Source organism: Anser brachyrhynchus, assembly GCF_964034855.1.
Source record: "Anser brachyrhynchus genome assembly, chromosome: 19".
Taxonomy (NCBI): domain Eukaryota; kingdom Metazoa; phylum Chordata; class Aves; order Anseriformes; family Anatidae; genus Anser; species Anser brachyrhynchus.
In genome coordinates, this window is record NC_137712.1 from 10,421,274 (window position 1) to 10,443,218 (window position 21,945).

At 45.5% G+C, this 21,945-nt stretch overlaps 1 protein-coding gene across 2 annotated transcripts in view; it reads right to left on the bottom strand.

Moving 5' to 3' along the window:
• Nucleotides 1–237: 237 nt before the first annotated feature.
• Nucleotides 238–21,945, bottom strand: part of LOC308180209 (discoidin domain-containing receptor 2-like) — a 60,310-nt gene continuing 38,602 nt past the window's right edge. For both annotated transcript variants that reach the window (XM_080561428.1, XM_080561427.1), the window contains exons 7-17: nucleotides 19,202–19,388; nucleotides 15,621–15,867; nucleotides 14,441–14,533; nucleotides 13,795–13,952; nucleotides 13,357–13,552; nucleotides 11,891–12,135; nucleotides 9,005–9,126; nucleotides 8,437–8,634; nucleotides 5,515–5,749; nucleotides 3,980–4,129; nucleotides 238–2,741 (exon numbers count right to left, since the gene is read on the bottom strand). In XM_080561428.1, coding sequence (XP_080417554.1) covers nucleotides 2,601–2,741; nucleotides 3,980–4,129; nucleotides 5,515–5,749; nucleotides 8,437–8,634; nucleotides 9,005–9,126; nucleotides 11,891–12,135; nucleotides 13,357–13,552; nucleotides 13,795–13,952; nucleotides 14,441–14,533; nucleotides 15,621–15,867; nucleotides 19,202–19,388 — 1,972 coding nt within the window. In that variant the 3' untranslated portion in view covers nucleotides 238–2,600. The remainder of the gene's footprint in view (nucleotides 2,742–3,979; nucleotides 4,130–5,514; nucleotides 5,750–8,436; nucleotides 8,635–9,004; nucleotides 9,127–11,890; nucleotides 12,136–13,356; nucleotides 13,553–13,794; nucleotides 13,953–14,440; nucleotides 14,534–15,620; nucleotides 15,868–19,201; nucleotides 19,389–21,945) is intronic.

Here is a 21,945-nt window from a genome sequence, read left to right on the forward strand (position 1 = left end):
CAGGCCACTCTGGGTCCCACTAGCCCTCTCGGCTCCCTGGGGCTCAGGCCGCCCTGCCAACGCTTTCAAAAAGTTCCTCCAAAGTCCGCTCCTGTCGGAACAGCAGCTGCATTGCACTGGCTGCTCCTTCCAAACCTGGGGTCACAGACTTACCAAAGTTATTGAACAGTCACACCAAAATATCTGTCCTCAGTGCAGACACCTAGACCTAAGTAAAAAAAATAAGCAGAAATTCACTTTTGTCAAGGTTATCATTAGAATTTATTGATATGAGAGAAACTTCGTATGTCAGTATGTCAGTGGAGGAACAGCACGTCCTGACATAACAGAAGGACAAAGCCCACCCAGGTGACATTACAGCGTTCTGGTACCTCTGAGCTCCAAAACACAGGAGATCACGCACATGGCTGTGTATTACTCGGGTCTGTTTTCCAGGACAGGATGGAAACTCTCCAGCAATAACACCAACGCGTGGCTCACCAGCCACCAGTGCATGGCTGCATACATGACCACAACAGCTTTGACTCCTGTCACCCACGCCAGGCACTTATGGCACACACGTGTGGCAGCAGCAGCCCACCCAGGGCCCCTTCAGGTTGAAGGGGACAAACACCTGCTTTGCGGTGAGAGCCACCCGAGCCCGTGCAGCCCTCGCAGGGCGTGAGATGCCTCGTGCTCCATCACGTGAAGGCTGCTCAGAGGACCAGCCCAGCCCACGATGCCTACATGCAGTCCGGGGACTCCCACACCGACCTGCAGCAGGACAACCGGCGGCAGCTGGGAAGCTTCAGGACCAGCTTTGTTCTGCCTGGGGAGCAGACACAGCACACTCAGTCCTGGCGTCTGCCAACGCAGGGGCAGGTTTTCTCTTTCAACGTAACAGCCATAATTACCCTCTTATTAGAGCTGTTTTGGCATTCCCTCCGTCAGCGGTGTCCGCTTACAGAGCTCGTAGCACAGACACTATGTAGCTCGTAGCACAGTGAACACTATGCTTCTGGCCAAGATAGGAATTATCTTTATAACCTTTACTGGAAATACATGTTATACTGGATGCTGTTTGGAAAAATAAAAACAAAACAAAACAAAAAGTGCTGAACTTTAACCTCCCAGCTTATGAAATACTCAGTTTGGTCCGTAATATCTTGCTAAACAGTTACAAAGGGAACAGCAGAGTATTCCCCAGGCACCTGATAAATCCACAATGGATGTACTGTAGAAACAAGCTGAATTCTCTGACCCACTCCAAGGGTATTTCAGAGCCCTATAAAATATTCCAGAGAACGAGCCATTTGTGACACAACAAACAAAAAGACAACCCCGGTTCAAGGAATAAGTTGTCTCGTGTTGTACAGGAAGCATCCAAAATCAGACGCAAAGCCACCCTGATCAGAACTGGCGGGATGTGGCAGTCCCACCCTGATGCCAGATTTGATCACAGCAGTAACAGAGCCTGGGCCGAAGTGCATCTGCCTGGCTGACAGCGCTAAACCTGCTGCAGACCTGAAGAGGGACTGCAGATGCTAGAAATAAATCCGAGTGTGTGCGCAGGTGCGTGCCGGCGATGGCACGTGCCCTGTTCCTTCTCCTCTCACGTGAGCTATGACAAGTGACATAGCGGGTGCTGCTCTCAGCCATTCGCTTTCACCAAATCTAAGTTCCCCCTGCACACTTAACAGCATCGACTTAGAGATCTCATATTAATGGGTACTTATACAGGATTAATTGCACATCAGTCCATTGTGGCTACAAGTTCATTAGGCTAATAAATCTACGTAGTGACAGTAGTACAGTATCAGCTACTTTTCAATACAAACTCCCTACCCTAGCCTTAATTTGCAGGTCAAGAGAAGATCTTCTGTAGTGATCTTCCTATGACCTTTAACATTCATTTTTTTAATTTTCTTTTTTCTAGAAAAAAAAATCCAGTGTGGGGAAAATGCACATATATAACAAAAGCAGTGCTTAACAACCACAGGAAAAAAGAACATGATCTTGGACTCTATCAGCATCCTCCGTAGACCCTGGTAGCATTAATTCCAAAGGGTTGCTAAATCCAGCTCCGTCAGTTCTCAAGTCTGTTAAACCATTTCCTAGCTCTAGTCAGTTCTAGTTTCTTACTATACATATCATCTCTAGCAAGAGCCTACAGAAACACTTGCTAATGTGCACAAGACTTCCATTTGATTTAATGGAATAGTTTTAGAAGACTGAAGTCTTTACTTCTACAAATCTGTTCTTGAATTGTGGCTCTCACTCAGGCTGGCACCTTTCTGTTCCAACCAGGAGAGAGCTCCAAGTCCCTTGTAAAGTTTTACTCATTCGTCTTTCCCAAAGGTGTGTGGGTATCTAACAAAACCCCTCTCACAGTATTCCCAGGAAATGATTCAGAAGAGGAGATGATTTTTCAACCAAATGAGATCCTCTGGTCCTGCGCGTCAGACCATGGCCAATAGAACGAGCAGCTGCCATGGACGTCTCAATTAAATACGGTACAGTCAAGGGAGGAGAGCAAGGTGGCCTGACCATCTTCCTGTGAGGTACAGGCAAAGAGACACCAGAGTCACTCTGTTCTCAACAGTTTGTCTCTTTTTCTGGAGTCAAATGTTTGATTCCATTTGTTCTAGCAGGAAGTGGTGAATCATGTCAAAAGTGGGACGATCTTTTATATCCCTGCTCCAGCATTTCAGCATCAGGTCAAACACAGGGTTAGGGCACAGAGGAGTCTGGGAGAGATAGATCTGCAAAGAAGAATACAGCAAGTTCAGTGTTTGCTCTTTAAAAGAATCAAACCTCGACTAAATGAAAACCACAGGACAGCTTCAGTCTAGGCGTTACAAGACGCAGCAGTCATGCAATGTTTGAAATCCATTAAGCATGAATCTGGCAGCGAAGCCTGCATGGAGCTGCGACACCACCTCAGATGGCACTGCAGACACTTTGCCAACTTGTTTGATGAGCCGGTCATAAAACAGTCCTTTGTCCCGCAGGAAACATGAATGCTTCAGAGAGATTTGTGTTCCAAGTGACAGAAAAACACAAACCAAAACCAAATTTACCACAATAAAATCCAAATACTTTCACTCACCGTAGACAACCCATGAGGCTTTCTAAGCATCGTGACAGCTTGTTAGCAGAGACAGAAAAAACACCTTTTAGAGCTTATCTACAGCACAGGTTGGCAATTTTTTTTTCTTTTCTCTCATTTCAATACACTGATCTTTTAGACTCTTCACTAGATCATTAATATCTGGGAGACAATGAATAAAACCTTGCATTATTTTATTTCCCTTAATCCTTTAACTTATTTGGTACTAAATGTCAATGCGGGGAGAAGAGTAACAACTGGACATCCACTCTTGGGGCACATCGATCCTCAGTGGTGCTGGATTGTCATGCTCTATTTACCATCGTCACTGATATTTCTGTTAAAGGATACGAAGGCAACAACAGTGAACTGTACACTCCTGCCTGGAGCAACAGAGGATAATGAGACAGAAAAGCCTTTCAGCAACTAGGGATGGCCAAAAGCTCCTCAGCATAGACAGAGATATCACAGGGAGTATCTAACCCCTGGGTACTAGCAATTCCTCCTTCCCCACCTCAGTGAGTGCCTCCTTGTCTTTTAGAGGAGACACTAAGGGCAGAGAAAACTGACAAAGCAAAAGAGCAAAAGGTTTGCGTAGGACAGCCCAGAAAAGCTAAGGAGGACAGTGCAAAGGCAGATTGAAACAGAATAGCTTATAACATGGAAGAAGCACTGGACAAGCCAGGAGGCTCTTCCAGTGGGACTCCAAGAGAGGAAAGCCAGGCCAACGAGCCTGGACGAAGGGCAAGAGAGGTGGGACACATTTGAAAAGACGAGTAATAGAAGCAGGGACTTTTGCAGATGATGTAAGGCCAGCAGAAGGGTCCCAAGGAGATCAGTTTGGATGCAATCAAGGTCAAGTGAAGGAAGAAGTCACATTTGCTTTCTTACCTGCCTTCCCTGGCTCCGGAAGAACTCTCCCGTGTTCTCGATGACTTGCTCATCTGAGAGGAGGCTGTAAGGTTGCTCCTTACACAGTATGAACATCTCCCAGAGGGTGACCCCAAATGCCCAGACATCACTGGCAGTGGTGAACTTGCCCTGTGAACAGAAAGGATGTTGTAAGCCTGGTTTGCTCACAGTGCATATTTGGCAAAGGCTATTTCAGTCTGCTCTCTCTAAACACAAGGATTCACACCTGGGAAAACGCCCTCCGTAAAGACAGTAGAGCAGGTGACCTGCTCTGAGCAATGCACAAAGGGACCAAAGCACGACATTGCTGCTTTGCAGGGCAGGAGCACCATGTCTTTGTGGACCCACGGTCCCTGATAAGGTGCAGCTTTCACTGGGGCAAACCTCTTGAAACAGGGGGAAAGTGTCAGAGAAAGCTAGAGACTACCATCCCTCCTGAGGAAGTCTGCATTTGCCTCCAGCAGTAGCACAATGCTGTGGGCTGTGGCAGCGGGGTGGAGAGCTGCTGCATACCTCCACCCAAAGCACAGCAGTGCAGCACAGAAAAACCTTTGAACAAGGAGCAAAGCCCTAGGGGTGAAAGCAGAGCTGAAGCAGACTCTTAGAGGAAGGCCAGAATAATTTAGATCTTTGCACATGACAAAGTTGGTGACAGTCAGCTCTCTGCCCTGCTTTCTGTCTTTAAAAAAATGCGCCCAAACTGGATGTGTTTGGAACAATATGTTTCTGAAGGAAAAAGAAGCTAAAGATTGCTCACAAAATAGCACACAACAATCGGGGGCTGGAGGGCTTGTTTTGTCAGAAAACAGCCCAGACACGGATTGTCCAGGCTTATCTGGCAACCCTGGTAGCCTGCAAAGGTTTGGAAGATATTCACACAAGAAAGGAGAGGAGTGATTTATAGTCTAGATGAAGCTCTAGCCATGAAAAGAGGGTGAACTTAGAAAAGTTTAGGCCCATCAGCCTTTATGGCAGCCATAATTACAATACCCCCTCCAAGTACATAGAAGAATTGTAAGGAAGTATAACTACATGACCTAACAACTTGTTTGAGAAAGAAATATTGGGATGAATACTAGGAATCGCCTCTGGATTGGGTGTGTTTGGGTTGTTGAACAATCTCCTGAGAGGAGCCAGCAGGACCCTTAAACACAAAACAAAACCCCAACCTCAAGCCCAGACTTGGCACTTGATGCTCATCAAGTTTTGTTCCTGCCCCTCTAGGCTTCACAGCTGGGGAAGCAAGCTCAGAAAGGCGAGTTGCTTATGATTCCAGCAGGAATCCTGAATGTCAGAAACAGAACACAAATTAGGCTCCAGATAATCTGTGCTGTATTTGCAAGGGCACCCTCCTTTTCCAGGCTATTAGATTTAGATACGTCCAACACAACCCAACAGACAACTCACCAGAGGCCATCTGTAGCTGTAAAGACCGTTACACATACACGTTACAAGTTCGGGGGTATAGTGAGAACCAGAGGAAGGGAGACAGAATGGTTTTGTGCAGTGCCTACCAGGAGGATGCTTTCCCAGGCCATCCAACGTATCGGCAGCACCGCTCTGCCCTGGATACGGTAGTAATCCCCACTGTAAAGATTCCTGCTCATGCCAAAGTCTGCGATCTTGATGGTGTAGTTGTTCCCCACCAGGCAGTTGCGAGTTGCCAGGTCTCTGTGCACGAAGTTCAGAGATGCTAAATACTTCATTCCAGAGGCAATCTGGGTGGCCATGTACAGCAGGTTAGAGTAGCTGCATTGAAAGATGACAAAACAAAGTCAGTACATTTCTTGGCACTCAACTCTTCCTTGGCATTTCTTACTGCTTTATCTTGCATTTGATGTACTACAGTGACCTGACATTTTATTTTTTTTGCCCTAACAGTGAAACTAAACTGTCTAGGGCACTAACATCCCAACCTGCCAGGCTAGGCCAAGTTCTTGAGCTGCAGAAGCAAGAACAGACAACCTGTCCCTGAAATTCAGGGCCCTTAGGATTTGACATCCCTTAGGTATTTAATATTAAGCATTAGTATCAAGATTTTCAAAGAGATCATGCAACAAAGCACCAACTTTTCATAGAAAGCCAGGAAAAATGAAGCTGTACAATCTCAGAATTTCAAGTCTTAAAAATTGCTTAGTTTAGTATTTCAAACCGTCATTATCACATACTTGTATTAGTAAACGTGACATAACATTAAAGAGAGCTTACTTTTTATGTTTAATATAACTAAATATGTAAACTGATGTATTTTCCATTTGTTAAAATTTCAATTTTCCCATTACCAAAATGAAGATAGTTTTAATAAAAAAGTTGCACAATACACAGACAGAATTTGGACCACCTGACTTTCAGCATTCTTCACACACCATTATTTTGTGATGCCCAGCTTCTTTCCCACTGTGCATGCTCAAACACTTCATATAAACAAGCACTTGTCAAAACAAATCTAACGAACTGTTCACAGTATTTCTCTGTAAAGCTCAAGAAAAAAAAGCCTTACTCAGTGTTCTGGTGGCAATGACAGAAGCTTTATCATTTTATCTAAATTAAATGATTTATCTAATGATAACATATCCAATCTACCTGTTCTAATCAACAGCTAAGCTGCTGCTACAGAGCTTCAGAGGCAGCCCCTTTCCCCTGACACAGCACCAGCCGGGGGGTCTGGGCACCACTTCCCTCCCAGCTGTGACCCCCACGGCTCAGGCAGGTGACACTCAGCCCTGTCCCATTGTTAGCTCAATGCTTCTCCTGATCTGCATGGAGCCATCGTGTCCCCAGAGAAGGAACTCCGGCACCCACTTTTACCTTGTTAACCTGGCTGTTGGCTTTCTGCTTCAGAGGGGGCTTAGCCTCCAGGTCCTACCTTCTCCCTTCCCCCTGATCAGCTGCCGCCTTGTCTCCCTGCTTGGCGATGCTCCTCTTCCAACCCAAGATGCCCAGTCCACCCCATCCCCTCTGCATTCTGGCAGGCCTTGCCAGCAGCTCTCTTCTGGCTCCCAGTGCCCAGAACATGCAGCTCTGCGTATGGAGGAGCAGACACTTCTCAGCAGACTCATCTTCATGACTTGCTACATAGCCAGAGAGGCAGTGGGAGATGCATTTCAAACACCGAAGAGCTGTACGGACAGCTGGACCTTGCCACATCAATCAGACACCCATAGGAACTGGCAGAGAGACAAGCTGCACTTTTTGGCAGGGGCATTCATTTCAATATCAGTAACTAACTCCTACACAGACAGATATCTGAGCCAGCCACACAGGCTTCCTTTAACGTGAAACTCTATCTGGTTGGGAGGGACAAAAGGAGAGACTGAAAGAGCAGCTGGAAGAGAAAGGAAAACTTATGGGTAGGGCCAAGTAATGGAAAGCAGGGAAGAACCCCGTGAATGCCAGTGCTGAAGTCAGATGAGGGGTGAGGAGGAGAAGAAAAAAGATAGTCCGAAGCTATGGCCAGGAAAAAAAAAGAGAAACCGAGTCTAGATGTGAAAGCTCTTTCTATTGTGTGGAAGAGACATGAGACTGGAGAGAGCTGGAACACGCATCAACTCAGATGTAAATCCTCTCCCATCCTACAGCAGCTCCTGGTGTGTCATGACTCTGTTGCCTGACGTTCCCAGACAGGACCACTAACCACTGCCAGCTACTGGCAGAAGCAGGGGTGTTGTCTAGACATGGTAAGACATCTCTTGTCCAGTCCATCAACAGAACTTGCTCTGCCTAACTGCCTAGCTCTTTAACTAAAAATAAATTAATTTCTTTGTGGGCGTACATGCCAAAGGCTAAGCAATGCAGTGATTTCTGGTCAGTTTTCTTTAATCAAGCTGAGTACATGATAGCTGTATGTGCAACTCTCATCTGTGAGGAACGAATTTCTGCAACAGTAGAGATGTTTTCATGTTAGATTTAATCCTTCCACGGAGGAGGGAGATAAGCGCCACTGCAGACAGAAAACATTTGTGTTTGCCAGTGAAATACTCTCCTTCTGTCAGCTGATGAAATCTTTCCTTCAATGAAGCTCCACACTCAGCTTCCCTTATGTAATATTTTTTAGGCATCCAGAGAATGTACAAAACATCTCAAAAGCCTAAGAGAAATTCTTGATTTTCATCCCAAAACTCTAGCTGTAATGCATCTGGTTTGCCACTTAATGAAGTATTTGATGCAAGCCCACTAATGTAAACGGATGGGTACATCAGTAAACAATGTATGTCAGATGGTCACTGTGACCAGAACAGCCCCCAGTCAGGGACACTTCACAGGAACATGCATCTCTGGAGGCCTCAAGAACAATGTCCCACGCAAAGTGGGACTAGTACCCACAGTATGTGCCGTGGCAGTGGCCAGGCTGGAAGGTCACTGCCTGGAAAGCACAGCACAAGAAACCGGCAGCTCTGTATCACCAATTCATCCTAAACATGGGCAGCTCCTCTTACCTGACACAGGGAATGTTGTTTGAAATTGCAAATTTACTGTAGATCTCCCTCTGCGACAGGAACTGATTGAGGTCTCCATTCTCCATGTACTCTGTTATCATGCACAGTGGGTCATCACGCACGCACACCCCCAGAAGCCGGATGATATTTGGGTTCTTCAGCCGTGACATGATTTTGATCTCTTTCAGGAAATCATTTCTTGTAAAATAGAAAACGGAGGTTTGAGTCCTAAACTATTCCTTGGTTTAAAGAAAGCAGAAGCAGCATGTAGGAAAGTCCCTGACCACAGAGACTTTTACACATCTGCATACAGTGAGTTTGAGAGATGGTTCTGGGCTTGTGTGCAGCATCTACCCCTTCCCCAGAAAACAGGATTAATACAGCATTTCAGTTTGATGTCGTCTGTTCCTACCGTCAGCTCTCTGCTTACATCCTGTTCCTTACACAAACACTCAGCACCCTCCGAGGCTTCTCTCTTACAGAGTCAATGGTGTTAAACCATGTGAAACTGTTGCCTGGGGAGTATTTGCTTTCCTTCTCAGGTGGTTGGCATTGGGGATGTACTTACCTGGCTGTTTTGTTGACATCTGATCTTAGCATCTTCACTGCTACTAGAACCGGCTGGTGAGTGAATTCTGAAGAAGAGACCCCCAGGAACTCCAGCAGGCCATCAGCTTCACAGAGGTGCACCTGCAGAAAGCAATGGCAGCTATGAGAGCGTGCACACGCAGAAAGCCAGAGCAAAACGACGACACACTGAGGTCATCAATTTGGTCAGCACTGGCAGAATGGCCAAGTGAATGATCTAATGGAAGTGACATCGTTCTGATGACAAATAGCCCACAGATCGGCCAAAAATCCTGGACAAGACTGTGTGTGTACACTATTTAGCCCACAATGTAGAAACAGACATGGATTGCAGCCTAATGTTTCCCCACGGCATTGAATTTACTCCACATGCGTATCAACGGCTCAGTACATGACTGGGGGGTCCAACTTGCCCAGCAAGCACTGGAGATATTCAGGAAGGCCACTGTGCCTGGAGCTGTCTGCGTTACGATGCATGTGCATGCAGACAACGTGGCTGCAGCACATTTGGCATATATAGCACATCACAACAGCTGTACACGTACAGAACTGTCCTGCAGCCTAGCCTGGCTTGAGTCACTGCTCAGACTTAACTGAGGAGCGTCCAGGAATTACAGACAGCTTTCCAAATTCCAGAAAAAAAGGGGAGCAGTGCATGTGTGTGTGTGGTGTGAACACCTCACCTGCGAATGTACTCAAAGGTGAAGAGGTGAATGCTCTTAGGAAAGCACAGAATCCAAAGTTTCTTCAGATCAAAAAAAAAAACAAACAGTAAAGACATGAAATTACTGCCAGGGTTGTATAAAAGAGAAGGTGGGGGAAGGGATGCAATAAAACATTTGCTTAAGAAGTTATCAGAATGCACGTTTAAGAGGAGAACTGGGCAAGAAATGCTGGAGTAGGTAAAACAGACAAACTGAGTGTGCAGGATAGGAAAAAGGACTGAAGGAGGGGAGCAGACCAGATGTGCTAGCAGAAAGGTGAACATAACGGGAGCTTAATTTCATATCGCTTATATATGTTATATTGTTTATATATTTTACAATGCACCAAGAACTTATGCAAGAAACATGGTGAAGAGAAAGAGGAGACAGCATAGAAAATGGATAAAGCTACAATTCAGAAACAGAAGTACAAAAAGGCTGCTGCAGTTACATGGAGAATGAAATCTGCTGGGGTGAAAGTACAGTCACGAGACTCACTCTCCTTAAATTCTGGAAGTCTAGCAACAACATCAAGTAGAGACCAGCTGTACAAGCCAGGAATAAGAAAGAGAGCCATGGTGCTTAGAGCTTGTATTGTAAGTGCTCACAGTGTATCACTGAGTCCAGAAAGCAGAAAGTTAGGAGCAGAAAAAATGCCTTGAAAGTTATGGAAGCCCTGGGTGAGAGGTGAAAAAAGCATGGATGAGCCATGTTGCTAGAAGCAAAATTGCACGCTAAGCCAGAGCAGAGGAGCAGAGCGTAGGATGATGACCAGTTTGGTGAGACTACAAAGGTGAGAAGCAGAGAAGGAAGCACAGTGACACAGCAGATTTGCAAAAATGAGGAAAAGAGCCTGTGACGCAAGGAAAGATGCAGGCCATGAATCAAACTCCAAGGAAAACGGGAATGGAGAGCCTGTCTGCTGCTGTTTAACAACACAAAGGAGGAGGAGGAGAAAGCTTTGACAGTTATTAGAAGGAAAGGAATGAGTAGGAAAGAAAAAACAGAAGCAAAACAGTGAGAAAAAAAAACAACTCATTTTTGGAGTACAAACCAAGACAGCAAGATTCACACCACAAAAGGGGCTGCACTGACAGCCAGGTGAAGAGACTGAGGATGTTAGCACCTCTCCAGTACTCTGATTGATCCAGAAAGAAGTGAGGGGGACAGGGAAAGTGTGGTGTCAGTAGGAAGAAACTAAAAGTATTGAATGAAAAGTATGGACATCCACAGATGAGAAAGCAGTCAGTAAAGAGCTGTGCTTTGCCAAAATGTAGCAAACAGAATTTTTAAGGTTGTGTTTGAGGAAAAGCTGGGGAGGATAAAAGAGAGAGGAAGAGGGAGCAAACGAGGGGAAAATCTGGCTCAGTAATGTGTGGACACAAAGCAGGGAGTAAAGAAAAAGAGAGGGGAAAACATTCACAGCTCAAAAGAGGCCCAAGGAGTAAAGAGAGAGCTTGGCAGGAGACAGATGCGTGTATCATGCTGCCTGAGGCTTCTGACACAGACTGGGGCTTGAGCAAGCAGTGATGCCAGAAAATATGCAAGGGCACCACAATGCCTGGGCAGTGTCTGTCTTGGCCAGGGCCAACGTGCAGAGCCCCATCAGAACCTCCACCTGTTAATGTGAAAGCTCTTTTTACACCCAGGATGAGTCTGCCTTGGTTGGAATCACTGCTAGAGCTGACATTAATCACACGTTTGAGGTGTCCGTGGTAGAGCATGAAACAGTCTGAACTCACACTCCCAGGCCTTTTCTATAGGGCCATAAATAGGGATAGAGGCAGCAAACAGCTCGTGTTTGTAAAGCTCATCTGCTATGAAAGACTCACACACGGCACCGGGCAGTAGCCTCAGAGGTGCAGAACTGGGCTCTATGAAGCCTGCCCTTAAAGGACATCAGTGTAATTGAGCGACCTGGTCTAGGGGAAGGTGTCCCAGCCCATGGCGGGGGGGTTAGAACTCGATGATCTTTAGAGGTCCCTTCCTACGCAAACCGTTCTACGACTCTAGAGCAAGGACATGTACTAAATACAATACTGGGATGCAGGCCCCCCGGTCCCCATCCATGTGTGCAGCTGTGCCAGAAAGGCAGCTGAGAGGATTCACTGTGCCACTCAATTCCTTCCTGTTAGAGAAAGCACAGAAGAGAATGGCTGTACCTCTCCAAACTGTCCTTCTCCCAGCTTCTCCTTGAGTCGTAGCTGCTGCCGTGGGAATTCGCCTACTGAGATGTCCTTCTTGGTAAGTGAATCCACAGTGAGGGCTGGGACTGCATACATGTTGTTGCCTGTCACACCTTGGAGGTGGACAATATCCGTTTCAGCGTAGTGAGGAACATTGTTCTGAAAGCCTTGGTGAGGCGTAGACTTGGTCAGGTCAGGCTCAGCATAGTCCCCGCTGCACACTGAGGAAAAAACAAAGATGGGGAGTCAGACACTCTCGCTCCCTTAAAACCAGCATAGCCTGGCTTCCACTCCTCTGAACCCTGCAGACCTCTGGGAACCAAGCCCAGCTGCACGCCTGTTAACCTTACAGCAGCGTACATCGAGATGGAAGACTGCACTTTGTTTTAACTAGGGCTTAAACCAGGACGAGCTGCACTTCTTCCAACTCCAGAACAAATGCCTGTGAGTTGAGTGAATTTGTGTTAATCAGCTCCCTGATCTATCCAGAGAGCTAAAATTCTTGTCCAGACATGGAGGCATGAGTCTGAAGTAGTTACTTGTTTCTGATTCATCCTAAATTTGATCTGTTCCTTTTACCTGACGTACGGAATGTTGCTTGCAACATCAAACTTGCTCTAGATTCCTCTCTGGAGATTGAAGTCTCCATTTTCTACGTACTCTGTTATCATGCTACCCTATACCTCTTACAGCTTATTCACATAACCACCATGGGATAACTCTTTATAATTAACTCCCTGTATGGTCAGTAATACCCAGAACTATCGTTCTGCTTTAAATTCACATCCTGACTCAGTCCAAATCAATCTCCTTCTGTAGCATAATGCTGGACCTTAGCACATTGTTGGTGCTTGAGGAATGCAGCACTGCCCTTACACTCGTTAATCAGCAGTGCCATCACTGAGTACAAAAGCCTCTTGGACGTGTTCCCTTCTGTGTGCATCCAAAAGCTCCCCAGGGGCTGGAAGCCAGTGCACCACTGACAACCCCCTGCTGCATTTGCCTCTGCTTTTTCTATGGGAATTTCAAAGAGCCTTTGCTGCAGGGAGAGGTGCTAAAGGCCTTCGCCTCTTCCACCAGCCAGTCTGGGCAGCCTGGGAGTGCTGCAGGCAGTGATTCCACTGCCAAGGGGCTGAGACAAACGATGACTTGCTGCTGTACTTGCCAAAACCAGCTCCTAGAAGATGACCTGGCTAACGTATAAACAATCTTTAAAGAGAATAATAAAAGGCCACCACCCTCTAGTGGGGCTGGTGCTTCATCTACCGAGGTTACATACTAAAAAGTTTCAGAACTTCAGAATACTGTCTTATGTCCCTGGGTTAGTACTGCATTGTAGTCAGAGAAGATTAGTCAGACACTGAAAACTGGCACATACTCACAGGTGAGGGAAATAATAAAAGAATAAATACCTAACTTCTGGTGACTGATGATTATATTACCTGAATCCTCTGCACTTTGGGAGAGCTCTGGAAGCTTATGGAGCAGTGTAGCTGGCTGGTGGTATTCCAAATCCAGTGGAAAAGCACGTTCATAGGTGGGATTTGACTGGTGGATCTGTGTCTGGTTGTTGGCGATGGTGTAGCTATAGAAGGAGAGGCGAACTGTGGCATCTTCCTCCAGGATTCGGCGTGGGGCCTTCCAAAAAAGAGAAAAAACTGCTGAGGTGATGCTCAGTTGTTGAGTAATGTACTGGCTGCAACTGCAGCAATTTCCAGTAATGTCTTGGATAGGACCTGCATCTTCCCCTGCTGTGGGAACAGAGATTTAGCTACTAGATGGAGCAGGGAAAACCCTGTACTTTCCCGCATAATTCAGAGCTCTTTTGGGTTAATACTTAGAACTAAACTTGTGCCTGCAAAGTAGCCCCATTGTATTACCTTTTCCAACCTTTTCTGAACATACTGCTTCCAAAGAATAATGACTATAATCATCAGGAGCAGAAGAATAATAGCCACAAGGCAGCCCACGAGGATGGAGGTATTGGAATCATCTGCCTTCTCTCCTATCCAGGTGCTGGTTACAGAAGATGTGGTTTCTGCAATCACAGAGGAATTAAGAACAATCTGCCATCAACAAAGCACAGGTTGTTATACGTGCTGGCTGACTTCCATGAGCCATGTCCTTTTCTATAAGCTGGTACAGAAGAGTATTAACATTAGCTCTGCTCCCATTTTGCTCTAATCACAAATTCTCACTGTGGAGGCTCACAGCTAAGAACTGTGCAGAGGGCTTCTGCAACCACACACTGTTCTTAGCATTGGAACAGATTCCTTGGATGGATCCATGTTAAGGCAGACAGCTCTCAGAGTTTCACTGGCTGCACGTGCGCATTCGGCCCACTTGCTCTGAGGCAGCCTAGGCCAGAAGACACAGGTGAGGCTTGGAGGACTGCAAGACTCAGCCCTGTGTGCAAGGGCAATAACCAGGCCATACCCAGGTCTCCAGAGGAGGAGACACTGCATGAGCTAGGATGTTACTATGAAATCCCCCAACACTTGACACCTTAGTGACAGAAGTCCTTACCCCAGGTGCCCTCGGTAACGTTGTGTGCTGTTTCCAGGAGATCTGTTGTGCTTGTGGCTACCGTAACCAAAATAGGATTTACGCTCTCCATGTCTGTGGGAGGGAAGGGAAGGTGTCAGTCCAACAAAATCTCTCTGCTTCTGCCAGCAGTCTGTGCAATCCTGACCATAACCCCTGCCTTCCCAAGTGGGACTGGGCTGAGACCCACATAGCAGATCATGAGCAACATGAGCAGTTATCTGCTCCCTCCGAACTTCCCAGTGTGCCTGCAGGAGGCTGCACAGCCTCTCCACTGAGCAGCCCACACCTCCGGACCACAGCAAACTGCCAGCGCATGCAGCATCCTTCCCTGAGCTCAGCCAGACAGCGGGGACTGAATCAAGAGCTTTTTTTTTCCTCCCACCTTCCTTCTCATTTGAATACGATTATAAAAATTGTCACCCTGGGCTGGACTGAGAGCCTGCCTAAATCTCACATGTAACAGGGAGGGCAGCCAGCAGGGGCTGCTATCAGCAAGATAAGCAACAAGCTGCAGTCAGAGCTCTCCTTTCCAGCAATGTCTTCTCACTATAGCTGCTGATGGACCTTTGAGCAGAAAGCTAGAGCAACAACATTAATGCATCAGTGACAACTGTTTTCTCCTAGACTCTGTTGAATCCTTTGCAGAACTTTTCAAAGTACCTCATGGTACTTACTTCTGTTTTATAGTTAAGACATAAGCAACAAAAGTTTCAGCCTCTTGTGTTTGTGGATTTTTGTTGTTGTTGGCGGTGGTTTTGTTTGTTTTTCTAAATATATAAATCTGCAATCTGCTAACTTTATAGCTACCTATAGATGTAGTTCAATTATTCATAACAAAATGCTTAGTAAAAACAGGTGAAAATCGACCCCTTGAGCAGCAGGCAACTGCCTCAAATAGAAATGTCCTACAGTCCAATTTTTGGTTGCCCTGGTTGCATTTTCGCTTATGTGTATCAGTATCAGCTTGAAAAGCATCCTCTGTAGACTGGACCTTTCTTTCTGCCTTTGCAACTCTCTCAGTGTTTCTGCTACCTTCTCCCCACTGTGTAGCCCCACAGTGCCTTACTGTCTTACACTAAGCCCACAGGTCCTGCACCTCCCCACTGTCATTTCTGCTCTCCACCCTCCCCAAGATCTAATCGACTGGAGGAACACTCACCTGACTGAAAGGAAATCTCGCTCATCATCATCCAGGTGTCAGCAAAGTAGAAGCGGCAAAGTATGGCTTTACCCACATGCTGATTGAGGGGGACAGTCACAAACCTAGCACTGGGATTTTTGTCATCTAAGACAGTTGCCACTCCAACAGGTTCGGGCTCCCAGTCTGCAATCAGGCGTGGTTTGAACAGACACTCCACTTTCTGGAAGATCTTCACCCCCTTGGAAAACATGTTGTTGCAATGCACCTAGCAAAACAAAACAAAACAAAACAACAAAAAAACAGGTCAGATAGGAGGAAGATCTATTGAAATCAAATTCAATCCCCAGGGATTCTGTTAACAAAGACGTTCTGTTTCTAACATCCCCCTGTATGAATACTCTTAACCCAAAGTAAGTGACTTGTTCCAGCATAGCTCCATCCACCCAGTGTGCAATGAGAGCATTTGTGCAAAAAAAGTGATTCTGAAATAGCTGTTAGCTGTACACACAAAAACAACAACGGTAACATTTTGGCATGCTCTTCAAATGGCCCATATAAAAATCGATCAAACAAACCCTGTACTCATCTAAAGCATCAGATCAATTCTCCTTGATCCTACAAGGGAAGAGAAAAATGTACCTGGACTCGAGCCTCTTTCAGAAAGCCTCCAGCTTCCGCAGTCTAAGAAATCTCTTCCAAAAAATAAACAAGCAATACGTGCAACCTTGAGAAGAAGGTTCCCCTGACATACAGGGCTTCTGCTGTGGTTGCACCTTGAAGACAACTGAGGATCTGCGTTTTCTTTATACCGTCACGTAAGCCTGCATCCATCAACCTCTCCTGGTGACTCAGTACACCGTCAGGTTGTCCTTGCCGCACTGACTCCACTAGTTTAGTCAACGATGCTGGAATTTAAACCACCATCACTGTGCTGCCAAGCTAACAATGCAGTGAAACATAGACGTCCTCTCCTGTCTCTGAGTTACGGCTCCACACTCTCAGCTTTCAGACTAAGCAGCTTGCAAACTGCTTTTGAGCTGACTTCACAGATCTGTATTTGGGAGGTTTGCCTTACCCTCCCTGGAGCTGGCAGCACTTTCTCCCTGTCCTGCTCCTGGGCTGCACCCAAACCAAGAGGCTCCAGCACAAGTGACATCTCCACCTCCCCGGGCTGCAGCACTGCAGACCACTCAGCAAACACGTGGCACCCTCCCAGGTCTCTGGCACTTCCAAGGAAGTGGGCTTTGCAAAGAGACGAGGCTTGTAAGGATCCTTTACGCTGTTACACTGCCTAACAGTTATGCAAATATTGCCCTGCCCCTTTTCAAATACATAAATACAACAGTTTAAGTTCTGCCATGCAATCCTGAAGCCCTGGACCACTGTATTTGGCACTGCAGCCAGTGACCAGGAACCAAAGGTATAAGATGATCCTTGAAGCCGTCAGTGCCCCTCAGCCTGCTCCTCTGTTTTCGTAGCCACGGTGGTCTGAACCTCCCTAGCGACTCCAGAAATTATTTCCTAATGACTGTGGAGTATTTGCAACTGCGACAACAACAGTTTCCAAACTGAATGCAGCTCTGAACCCTATTAATTGCTTGGCCTCTGAAATCTTGCAGTGAATAACAGTGAAGCAGTAATGAGGACAACAGGCCTAGTGAGCAGGGAGAAGACAAAAGAAGGGTATTTGAGCATAATTAAGAACAGATGAAGCTTAGACAACATTATTCAATATGGAGATATAGTCATCCATAACGAGGCAGGAAAGCCTGACGTCTGCAATATACCGTCTGTGCCATATTTGGATGGGAGTTGGATACATTCATGTCTTGGACTGATACAGAGACACTTTCTATTCCAAACACCACCTACTGAAGTCCAATTTTATAATATGCAAGCCTAAGTAGTTTGCAATGCAGTTGCAATATTTGCTAACATTTATTTTTAGTACTTTCTTGGATATTGGGGAAGTTCAGAAGACTGGAATGAAGCTAACAGATATCAAGATATAACACAAAAAAAAGCATTTACAGACCATCTAGTCTGTGCAAAATAAATGCACAGCTGAACAGCTCACATTCAATAATGAAGGAAGAATAATTTATGCTAATCAATAGTTTTATAATGAAATACTAAATGAAGTAACTATTTTTATGAGCTTATGTGTTTGGTTGATCAGGATCACTGCATTTACATGAAAGATCTTTATAAGGCATCTGATTTACTCAACAGAACACCCGACTCCGATTAGCATAATATGAACTCATGAATTATATTAATTTGACCAAAATTTGTCAACTAGTAAGTCTTATAATGTAAAAGGCACAAATGACTCTTTTCTAGGTGTTTTGCTAGTAGGAAGGTATTCCTCACTCGAGGTTATTCACTACTTTTTTGAATGACCTGAAAGAAGGAGCACAATCACCAACAATAAATTAAGTGAAATGAGAAAAAGAATTGCAAAAGTCAAACAGCTTCCTCAAACTAAATTGAACAATGGTCTGGGTTTGCTGGACTGGTTCATTTCAAGGCAGTGAACTCCAGAACAAAATGTAAGTAATGCTTTCTGCACTGGAAGCCAGTAACTTTGAACTGACTTTAAGCACGATACCAAAGTCTTAATGAACATTGGCTCCTTACCCTTTGGCTAAGAGGACTAATATGATCACAAGATTCATAAACAAAGAAGAATTGTCCAAGGCCAGGAAATTGGTACCATTCTTTTATGTAGTTTGATGAAAAACTTGCATCCAGTTCCAGTTTCTATACCTCCAAAGGAGTACTGGCAAACAAAAGATTGGAAGATAGCTACCAAAGTGATCTTGGATCTCACAGGACATTGAGAAGTTCAGCCAATTTAGTTTACTGAAGCAAATATTAAGAAAGTGATTTAGTCACAGTATAGAAGCAAAAAAGTTTCTGAGAAGGCAGGATTCCTACTTTTTGCCAGCAAAAGCAGGCTAAGAGCCAGGGGTTGCAAGTTAAAAATAGACAAAATAAAACCAGGGTAAGTAACCACCAAAACAATTTACTTAAGGATGTGGTGGGTTCTCCTTCATTTGAAATCTTTACAAGAAAAGCCACTGATCCTTTTAAAGAGATTCTGCTGTTTACTACAGACTTTAAAAGTTCAGCTCACCCTTCTCCTCTGTGTGTTTTAAGTAAGTTCTCGCAGCACAGGTGCAGACCGAGGTGTCCAGAGAAGTTTTTGGTGAAAATGGAAACACAACCATCTTCCTTTACCTCAAGGGTCAGGCAGGCCTTAGACAGTAAGCAGCTTGCATCCTAAATTCATCTTAATTGCCAACAGGGGCTGCCTAAACACTGCTTCAGGTGTCTGCTTTTTATTCCTTAGTTATTCAAGCCAAATACTGAAAGGAGAGTGCCCAAGCTCCGGAGAGGCAAGCATTCCACTGCTTCACCTACCTATACCAGCAAAACTGGGATATCTCCTGCACAAATTTTGACTCTGGTAGTTTCTGCTGTCTGTTGGGCACCTTATATCCTCTGGATTTGGGGACAGAGCCCAGAGGGGTAACCTGGAAGTGCCCAGACCCAAAGCCCACCCCAGGCTGCTGCAGAGGGACAACGCTGAATACCTTCATGGAGGTGAAGTTCCGTGGTCGGTCAAACTGAAACTCCATTTCAACAGAGCCCGTGCTGAAGCTCTCGTTCTTCCAGCCAACATAGTCATAGCCTGGCCACACACGGTACTGGTGGCTCTGCGTGAAGTCATCCAGTCCCAGCACACCGTCCGTCAGCTGGCCCAGGCCGCCGTACAAGTGCCTAGCAGGAAAGAGCCAACAGTTACATAGACCCCAGCTGGGAGAGCTCAGAGGGAAAGCACTTGGGTCCTTCAGCTGGCACCAGAACATTTGTTCGTTTACTCTTCACACATCCTGGACAAGAACTGGTTCCCTATTATCAGGCAACATCACATTTATTCTGTTCAGACTGGGCTTTTAAAAGCCTCCTCTGCTCTGGAAGAGGCAGGAGTCTGTGCACTGATACCAAGCACTGACAGAAAAGCCCAGCTACAAACAGAGTTTCTCAAGAAGGAGAACAGAGACCACAGACAGCGATGGCGTATGTTCTCCAAGCAGCAACTTTTACTTGCAGCATTTTACCATGGAGCTGCATGGGAAGAAACCAGTTCCCTACCGTGGGGAAATCATGGGGGAAAGTTTTGCAGACAGGCACAGAAAAGCAGAAAACAGCAATGAGACCATGGGTAGCTCACCCAGCCACAGCCAATTGTAACTGGGATTATTTCTGGCATTGCTGCTTGTACAAGAGGAGAGCGTTATTGGCCCCACTTGCAAAGCTATTAAGATTCTTCTCCCAGGACCCTACCTCATTTCACTTCCTATCTGAGATTGCGAAGCCCACTGGGACAGTGCTGAGAAGCTGTACAGAGTAAAAGATGCCAGATGTGGAACACTCCTGATCCATCTGCCTTTCGGCAGTTATTCCTGGTACATCCCTTGTCTTAAGCACAAAGAGTTCAGCAGTACTAGTGCCCGAGCTTGCTCCCTGGGCTTGTTTCATTCAGCTCCTCTGGGCAGTCTTCGTAACCTGGGCTGCTGCTGCATATGCTGAAGCTGAATAAGCTGAAGGTCCCCAAGCCCATTCCAGGTGTGCCCTCAAATCAGAGGGATTTGCATAGGCATGCATACCTTGTGAACTCCAAAGCAGGACTAACAGTTGGAAAAGGTGGACTCCTGCTTCCAGACTAGGCAGGCACGCAACCTAGAGTTCAACTAGCCCTAACGACTCCTCGCTTAGCACGTTGGGTTTTGTGCCTGCTTTTAGAGCTTCCTGACATTCCCCAACAAACTCATTTTCCTAAGTTAGAGCAGGACAGCTAAGTGCAACACCTACTTCTTTCTGCACCTGTAAACCCACCTTTTCTTTTATATCTAACCTCCCGCTATCTCAGTGCGGGTTAGTATCTGATACTTTCAAACGTAGTTACTTGGTATCTTGCAACATCCTTCACTCATGAAGAATGTACTTTTTAAACCCATATTTTAATCCCAAGCATAATAGAACACAAATAACTTAGAAATTACCTCTAAGCATAAGGAATTTTAGGCATTAGTAAAAACTTTCATGGAAGTTAATGAAATATGAAATAGGACTTGGAATATAAGCACCTTAAAAATCAATGGATGACAACAGGTCACTGAAGTCACCTATTAGGCACACTCTTGCACAAGCAGGGATATGCTGCCTCAAGAGGAGACCCATGCCCAAGTCTATCTGAGGTTTCAAGCCATCTAAACACATTCAAATCCATTTACAACAAATAAAGTGGTTGCACAATGTCTGAAAGTTATTTAATATTTCATATTCCGACTGTTAATGAACTCTTTCCACAGAAGTTAACTGTTGGTTAAACCATAGTCACCTCAAAACATTAGTTACACACCACCCTATCTAATTAATCTCAATGATATGAAAAATTAATGGTCCTTGTAATGAGCTGTCGAAATCCAGTTATTTTAGTCTTTTTGACTCCAATTTGGAAAAGCATCATACCCAAGAAATCTCTACAGTGATTAATCGGGCACCTTCCTCTCAGACCACTTTGGCAGCGGTATCTCTGCTGACTTGAAGCTTCTTGCAGGGAGTGATGCAGCTTTCCAAGTTGTTTCAAGTCCATCAGAGCTTTCTTTTCAAAAACAGTGTCTGAAATCTGTCCAGAAGCTCAGAGTTATCAAGTGCAAGCCTAGAGTTCAAGTGCTGAGCATTTTCTCAGATGCCCAGTTTACCCTGAAGACCTCCTGCAACAGTTTAAGATGCAGTCGGCTGGAGAATGCACTTCAGATACCAAACTCCAGAAGCAACAAAAGCAATGGAGAGGGGAAGGACCTTCATCTGCTCCAGGGACACTGGGACTACATGGGCTGAAGGTCCAGCCAGCTCTTCCACTCCAATCTGGGGCAACAGAACAGTAGCAGCACCTTATGATCTGCAGTATCAAAGACAGCTTAAAGCTACACCTGACCCAATAAAGAAATCAGTGCACTGAATATAGTCACAATTAGAGACCAAGAGTGATGAGGGCTTTAAGGCAATCCCATACATCAGGACTGTCTCATCACATCACACCGCACAAAAATAGAAGCCATGAACAAAGACAGCACCAAGCTGTATAATGACAGACTTCCTTTTGAAGAGAAGCACCAACAATTTCCAAAAACAAAAGTTTGTTTCCTGCCAGCCCTTGCCAGCTGGGGGGAATGAATCTGTCACATCATGAGCCCATGCCCTCCTTTAAAATAGCAACTAACAACACGTCAAAGGACCTGGAACAACAAAGCCACTGAAACAGCAAATG